Source organism: Lycium ferocissimum, chromosome 1 (assembly GCF_029784015.1).
Source record: "Lycium ferocissimum isolate CSIRO_LF1 chromosome 1, AGI_CSIRO_Lferr_CH_V1, whole genome shotgun sequence".
Lineage (NCBI taxonomy): Eukaryota > Viridiplantae > Streptophyta > Magnoliopsida > Solanales > Solanaceae > Lycium > Lycium ferocissimum.
Window position 1 is genome coordinate 65,937,672 of NC_081342.1, and position 8,231 is coordinate 65,945,902.

Genomic DNA, 8,231 nt, shown 5'->3' on the forward strand with positions numbered 1-8,231 from the left:
GTGCATACTTAAGAGAATATTTTGAACCTACTCTTAAATATAAGTGACCATTTTTATGCATTTGGGTCCATGAAATAAGATTTGATGCATTCGTGGTCCAAGTTCTATTTTGACCCCATTTAGTGTCCAATGGCTTTATTCGTATTGGGGAACTCTTCAAGAAAATCAATACCTATAAATTTGGGGTGTGTTCGGTACGGAGGAAAACGTTATTCAGATTTTTTTTGTAATTTTTTCATATTCTCTTCAAGAAAATCATACTATAAATTTTGGGTGTGTTTGGAATTTGACCACAAAATTTTTTTTCAATCTCCAAATAAAGTCCAAAATCGAATTGGACACGTCGCGTTGGATAAGGATTGTTCCGTTGGTTCAAGCGATTCCTTCATCGCAACATGGACTAAATGCCTTGCCCAATCCAAGGAACTTACACCAAAGAATCCTAACAAATCTTAAATGAAATGAGTGAACTAGAATCAGCTGCCCTTTTTGCTTTTGCCCTTTCAACAGTATTCCTCACACCATATCTGTTGTAACTGAGGTTTGGGTCCACGTCAGCACATAAGGTGCAAAGAAATACAGAAAAAAAGTTTAAGGGGTTAATAAAATCTCTGTAAAAGTAAAGTGTGTCCTAAAACTTCGGTATAGTTCAGGGGTACTTTTTCCCTATTTAAAATATATTCCTTTTATTCTATTTTATCCTTGTAAATCATTGAGAAAAGGGAATTTTAGTAGTTGTGCAATGAATTAAAGAGATCAAAGTGTAAATTACATAAAAGAAAATAGAATAAGTTGTAAATGACAAAAGTATGGATACATCAAGGCTTCAAATTGCAAATTACTCTTCAATTTGGCAATAAGCCTTTAAATGAGGTGAGCATTTTGTTTGGTTTCCCGCCATCCTGCCCAAGTTTGTTCAATTAAGGAGGTAAAACTGTCTAATAAATGAGCTAGAACACCATCACTCTAACAACCGTCATTGTTGGTTATGCTGTAATTGGTTATACTCAAATATGATATCCTCAAACTTTATCGAACTGCAATGTGAATGTTGTATTGTACTCCATGGAAATCACGGACCGACTCAGCGATTTGCCCGACTCAATTCTAACTCACATCCTTACTTTGTTGCCTGAACGAAAACAAGTTGTGCGAATGAGCGTATTATCTAGGCGATGGCGGTACCTTTGGATGTCCATTCCACCATCACTCTATTTTTTTTTCCTGGTCAGTGACAGCAAAGAGGACACTCTTGATTACCTAGCTTCCATCCACAGAGAACTTTTTTATTGGAAGTCTTGCCATAAAATCAGGACAATTAAGGTGTGGTGCCTTAGGTACGATGAGCGTTATGCTAAACACGTTGATTTATGGGTACATTTTGCTACTAGAGTTGAAGAATTTACACTTGGAATTATGTGGATAAATGACCAAAAATATGAGTTTCCTCAGTTTGCATATAGAAATACGTCGCTGAGGAATTTGGTTTTATGGCATTGTCAACTGAACCCTCTTGGTAGTGTTCATTGGAGTAGTCTCGTTTCTCTTTCATTTGGGTTCAATGACTTGACGGAGGGTGTCATGGAGAAGGTATTATCTGGTTGCCCTAACTTGGGGTGCTTGGAACTAAATCAAGTTTGGGGCATACAGAGTTTGAAAATTAGCTCTGTGAAGCTCAGAGAATTGACCATACGTGACTACTATGATGAGAATCATGATATTTGGCTCGAAATATCAGCCCCGCATATACAAAAGTTGGAACTTTTGGGATTGTGCACTGAGATACGCATCGTGCAGAGAAATGTGGCATCACTTGTTACTGCAATCCTTTGTTTGAACCTTGATTCTGAGGGTGAAGAACGCAACTTAGAGAAGGAGTGCAGCTATTTGAAGGAACTTTTTCATGGTGTTGCCCATGTCGAAAATCTTGAATTGGGTACCTGGTGCATAGAGGTTTATTCATACTCTTCACTTTCCAAAATTCAGAATTTTTTTAGGAAATTTTTATTTGCTCTTGCATCATCAATTTAGTAACATTAACAGTGCCACTAATAACCTGATAACTAAGTTGGTAAGTACTAAAGAATTATTTTCTCATGGCCAATATGGTTAGACAGTGGTAGTAGAGTGAAACAGGACCTTTTGAACAAAATTTTCGATGATTAACTTTGAGAATAAGGAGTTTGCAATGTATAGAACAACATGTAAAATTTGGATTTGATTTACATTGACCATCCTATTTAAGTCATGTAGATGGGCTTTTCCTAGTGATTAAAGGTCCATTGTTGGACTCTCAAACCAACCATGAACTCTTTGATGTGACAAACCGTAGTCGCATAGTCCCAACTTGTTTTTATAAATTATTCAACAATTTGCATTTTATTTACATATTTGCTTGTTTTGACATATTCTGGCTTTCTTTTTGTAAGTGCCTGTCCATCCTTGAGTTGAAAGGCTGGTCGTCTCCACCATTAAGCCTGAAATTTTTAGGACTTAGCACAGCCTTAAATCAGTTGGAGTTTCCTGGAATTTGCAGCTTCCTATAGAGTTTATCGGATCTTGAGACTTTTTATTTCCTATTGAATCCATATGTTTAGTAACATTATCAGTGCCATTACTTAGGATAATCTGTAACTAAGTTGTGAAGTACTAAAGCCTTATTTCTCATGAGTCATGGACAATGTGGATGGATAGTGGAAGGACATTGGAACAAGACCTTTTGCACAAAATTTTGGATGATGAACTGTGAAAATAAAGAGTTTGCAGTGGACAGAACAACATGTAAAATTTGGATTTATTTGCATTGACCATGCTATTTAAGTCATGTTGATGGGCTTTTTCAAGTGTATAAAGGTCCATCTTTGGATTCTCAAACCAACTATGTACACGTTGATGTGGCAAACCGCAGTCGCATAGTCCAAGCTGTTTTTATGAATTATTCAACAACTTGCATTTCATTTATTAAGTATGTCGTATTTCCTTGTTTTGACATATTCTGGTTTGTCTATTTTGTTCTGTAAGTGCCTGTCCATCCTTGAGTTGAAAGGGTGGCAATCTCCACCATCAAGCCGGAAATTTTTAAAACTTAGCACAACCTTAAATCCGTTGGAGTTTCCTGGAATTTGCAGCTTTTTGCAGAGTTCACCGGATCTTGAGACATTGGTCATTGACTGGCAGGAGTACAATCACAAACTAAGAGTAAGTTTCTTTTTGGCCATAATTTTGTTACTTCATGTTACTCATATCAAACAACTATTAGTGGAAGAAGAAGATGATATATATATATATATCAACATATTTATGATCTTGAGCACCACACCAGTAGTATATTTTATAGATAGTGATAAAATGTGCCAAAGAGGGGACTTGACTGGCTCGCCTGTTCAAAAAAGGTAAGAATGGAATTGAATCCTCAATATAGAGAAGATTAATGAGGTTCAATCTATGATTAAAGTGTAGGAGCTAAACCTCTAATTTATAAGCAAAAATAGTGTTTTTGTATAGGAGGAGGACTCCCATTTACAATGTGGAATATAACTAGCTTAAGTACTTAATGAGCTTTACAACAATAGCTTCTAACTTGCGGAGAGTAGTTTTCTCAAGTAACACGGGAGTTGATAGTAGGGATCTAACTGGGAAGTTCGAATTCTGAAGGAAGGGAGCTGCCACTGGTCAACCCTTAAGTTTCCTCTAGCTTCTCTTGGTAGTGAGTTAAAGATGAAGAATTTCTTCTCTGCATCCACTTGGTGACTTTATCCATCTAAAGATTGGCTTATCTGGTATACGCCAGAAATTGTAGTAGAAAAGAAATAATGAAGGTTTGTGATGATTTTTCACCTGTGATTGGGGATTAGTGCAACATTAACTATTGATAGATCCCCAACTTTAGGTATTATTAAAAAATTTACATTGATTCAATTGTGAGCGACTTGCGTATCTAGGGTTTATTTTCTTCAAAGTGAATTCTTCCTAGACGCATCTATTCAATTTAATTATGAATTTATTTCAAATATATGATATATTAGTTTGATAAATATTTTCTATCTCTTTTCACTAAGTAACCAATAGATTTAAAACATAATTTTTGCTAAATCAATTACGAAATATTTTTCTAAAATGCCCAATATTTGGTTTACATCTATGATCTTCTTGGTTGTTATTCAAAAGGTCCAAAATCAGACAACTTGAGGCAATTATAGACCCGGGAAGGCAATTCTGATTGGTCAATGAAAATGTGTCAGCTTGACTTCACCTCGAATCAACTTTTTAATCTCTTCAATAATGGTTTCATGGTGCAAAGATGATTTTGCAACTCCCTTGACAACATTCACAATAAGTAAAGAGTCGGCTTTCATCCAAATGTTTCTAATGCAACGTTAAAGACACCATATGCTAATATCACCAGAAAAGCTCCTCACTATGGCACCTCGTCCAAATTGTCCTTGTCTGCAACTGCTATCCGTGAGTATTGCTCAATGTGTTCACAGTAATTGCTTCAGGGAATGCGTAATTCAAATTCTGGAAATTTCATTTGAATGTTATTTTGTGTGGATTACAGAATCTGTATTTTGGGCTTGAAAGTTGATGGTGTCTCTTGGCTAAATCTGCTGCAGCAGCGTGCTTATTGTTCTTAGTTTGTATTAGTTGTTTAGAAGAACTCTTTTGTTCTCTCGATTTCTTTTTGTCGAGAAAATAGTTCAGCTTGAGTTGCTTTAACTGAAATCTCATGTTGTCACTATCAAATATGATTCTATGAATATGCCAATTCTACAGTCTGCTTGAGTTGCTTTGACAGAAATCTCATGTTGTACCTATCAAAATTGATTTTGAGTATGCCAATTCTACAGTCAGCTTGAGTTGCTTTGACAGAAATCTCATGTTGTCACTATCAAAATTGATTCTATGAGTATGCCAATTCTACAGTCTAACTTTTTTGTAGTTGTCTGAAAAGAAGTTCAACAGGGGATAGTATTCTCCTTCATGCGAGGGGAATAAATCATCAAATTCATGAAGCTTAGAAACATTTTTTGTTGTTTGCATGAACCACTTTGTAACACTTCCTAAGCACTTGAGATGTTCCTTGAATCTTTCATAACCTTTTATTATGTCCATAATCAACTTCTTCACTTTCTCCTTCCAAAGCAGAATAACTAGTTAACTTAGTGGATTCTTTCCTACAGGAACTACTGTCGAAGTACACAAATGAGGATGAATAGAGCAGGAGGTTTGAGACACATTATTTTAACTGCTCATAGCTACATCTGAAGACCATAAAGTTCATTGACTGTTTTGGACCACTAAGTAAAAATAAGTCACTACTGTCATTGGTAAAATATTTGCTCAAGCATGCAACCGTGCTAGAAAAGTTCGTCGTTACTGCCAGATTCAAAGGGGCCGTTGCGTCTCATCATTATGTTAAAATGGAACAGGAGTTCCTAAGCCTTCCAAGATCCTCTCCACACACTTTGGTTATCTTTTCTTATTGATTATCTTTGTCCCCTAATAGTTGTATTGATTACAACATACTTAACATTTGCTACTTTATGTTTGAAACTGGTTTGTAGTTTATAGACAAGATTAGGATTGTAATTGTAAGTATCAGAGGGGTTATTAGTAGTTCTTCATTTCCAGGTAACAGTGTATTTCTCGAATCAACATTTAAGAAGGATTGCTCTATATGTTTTGTGATTTCTATTCATATTGCTGATGCTGATTATGTTTTCACACTTTGAAAATTCAAGATTGAAAATCATTTTGCCAAAATAGTACATATGTGTCCAAGGACTTATTTCTTTGGCCTATGTTATTTTTTATTGGTGGAAAAGAAACTTTAAAATATTTGTCAGTATTGAAGGAGTTGTTAGTACTCATTCCTTTCACTGCAATTAAAATAGGTTCTCTCTCCCACTTTTTTTTTCTAAATAAAGAATTGGAGAGCAATGGTATGGAGGTTGCTTCCTCCAGGAGTTCTCCTCATTGAGGAAGGTGCTAACCTGGATTACTCAATAGTGTTAGAGTTACTCAATATATTATATGAGCTTCGTACAGTAGAACCCCTTGATGTGAATTCTGGTGCAATTCCCACGATATGTATAGCAGACCTCTTTTAGAATCAAGAAGATCCCGTTGATTCAATCCCGTTGCACATATCTCTGGTTGCTGCTGTGACCAGTCCACAAAGTCAAAGTCCATGAATTTCAGGTAGTTCAGAACACCAGGTGTTTGTACTATGGAACCCTGCTTTTTCATCACGTTCCTTTGAAGCCTGGAAGTTATTGGTATGACAAAGGACTATGAAGCTTAGGGAAAGGTAACTTTGTTTATTGAAGTTTAATTTGTTTATTGAAGTTTAACTTATTATCCCTTGTAATCCCTATTGAAAAGTAAGAATATTAATGCAACATCCACTTCTTAAGTTAACCGGAAAGAGAGAAACCTGACAGAACTGTGAGTTCAAACCAGGATTTTACTGTGGGAAAAGCAATGTGTTTTGCACTTGAAGTTTTCTTGTCTGTAAGTTGTGAAAGTTATTTCGTCTTTTTTGCTCAAATTTGTCGTTTATTGTCATTCTGTATCTTTTACGGATTTCTTCCATAAATTTTAGCTGCAGCATTAATTTTCTCCTGAACTTATTACGGCTGCATCATTGTTTATGGTTTGTCCTTCAGAAATGTTGGGTTTTACTGATATACTGAAGTTAATAAATATACACCTAAGAAATCATTTATGCCTTTGAGATTACCGTTCTAAGAGTGAGTTGGAAATGGAATGTGCCTAATGTTTTTTATCTGTTGCCATCTTCTAAAACTGTCAAACTATAAAGTGATTCCCGACTCATAATCTACTGTGATTTGCTATCCTTACTTTGAGAATCTGGCTGCCTATTGGTCAGGAATCTGGTACCTATTATAGTAGATTGCAATTACTTTTTCATAATAGTAGATTGCATTAATAGACGAGGTAAGTCTCTTATTACCTAAGTCTTTGCTATCTTGAAAATCTTCGAAGGATGTATAATGTTTGAGCTTTTACCTAATTTAGCAGAAAACAAAAGTTCAATAGGGAAATAAAACTATAAAAGAAACTGCGTACTTGGAAAGGCAGAGTCTGGTGATGCCGATATGACATGTTTATTCGACAAATTGGGCATGTGTTTATGTCACATTAAGCTAAGCTATCGTGACACTCAAAAAAAGGTGCAGAAGCTACTTTTACTTGGACTTGTAATTTCTGCAACTAGCACTGTTTTGAAACATGTATTGTTGTATTGGATCTCTCCAAGTCATTTTGTTGCAGACAGCTTGTTCTGCATTAACACATTTTTTTATATGAATCAACCTTCTACCTGAAAATTTATGTTGTGTTTCTTTTCCCTTTGTTTAAGGGAATAGAGACTGTAATGATCGACACATTTCTTTTGCTGAAATAAACATATGATGAAGTTTCTACTTATTCACTTATTTTCTTGTTAGTATGCCATCTCAAGAACATTTTTTTACTTTCTCCAGTTACTGTCGTTAACTTCTACTTTTCTAGTATTTCGCTGCTTATTTCATCTAAAGGTTTTGGACCAATTTTGGCAGGCGGGCAACTTAGGAAAATCTCCCAAAATATATGGTGAAAATAAAATAAGGCAAAATATTAAATAAAGTACTCTTTAAAAATGTACTTTGGTTAGTTAAAGTCATGATAAGCAATAGAAATACTTTGATTTGGTAGTTATAAAAGAATATAAACAAATAGTAACAAGTAGTTTCTGCTTATTTACCAAAAAAATCACTTATTTTCCAAGAAAACGTTTTTTGTGGAAAAAACATTTTCATTCATTAGATTGGACACCCCTAATTTAAGTTTGAAAGTCTCTGAAGAAGAGCTATATATAAAGACGTGAAAGTATGCCACTTTTTTTTTTTATATCTCAAGCATGTTTTTTTTTTTTTGGTTTCCCACAGGGCCCAATTCTGAGGAAAGCACTCCCTACTAAGGATTTTGTCATACCCAGGACTGGAACACGAGACCTCTAGTTAAGGAAAGAGCAGCCCAATCCACTGCACCACATCCTTTGGTGGTCAAGCATTTTTTGTTGTTTATGGGTGATATGACGGAGGATATGTTCATATCATGACAATGTAGTAAAATTATAATTTCTGATGTTGAGATTTTAAATTGGATGCTTCTCCTGGCATGTCAGCGAGTTGCTGCTTTTGAGTTGGTTCTAGGATTAGTTTTGA

General features: G+C 35.2%; 1 protein-coding gene across 1 annotated transcript; it reads left to right on the forward strand.

Moving 5' to 3' along the window:
• The first annotated feature begins 1,416 nt into the window (after positions 1 to 1,416).
• Positions 1,417 to 5,732, forward strand: LOC132066506 (F-box/LRR-repeat protein At3g03360-like). Its single transcript, XM_059459810.1, has 3 exons — positions 1,417 to 1,953; positions 3,022 to 3,198; positions 5,565 to 5,732. The coding sequence occupies exons 1-3, from the start codon at positions 1,417 to 1,419 to the stop codon at positions 5,730 to 5,732; spliced, it is 882 nt and encodes a 293-aa protein (XP_059315793.1).
• Positions 5,733 to 8,231: the final 2,499 nt, after the last annotated feature.

Excerpts from the sequence above, each read along its gene's own strand:
- LOC132066506 (XM_059459810.1), top strand. The coding sequence starts at position 1,417 with ATGTGGATAAATGACCAAAAATATGAGTTTCCTCAGTTTGCATATAGA. Across the intron at positions 1,954-3,021 it reads TGGGTACCTGGTGCATAGAG|TGCCTGTCCATCCTTGAGTT; the intron begins GTTTATTCATAC and ends TTGTTCTGTAAG. Across the intron at positions 3,199-5,564 it reads AGTACAATCACAAACTAAGA|TTTATAGACAAGATTAGGAT; the intron begins GTAAGTTTCTTT and ends ACTGGTTTGTAG.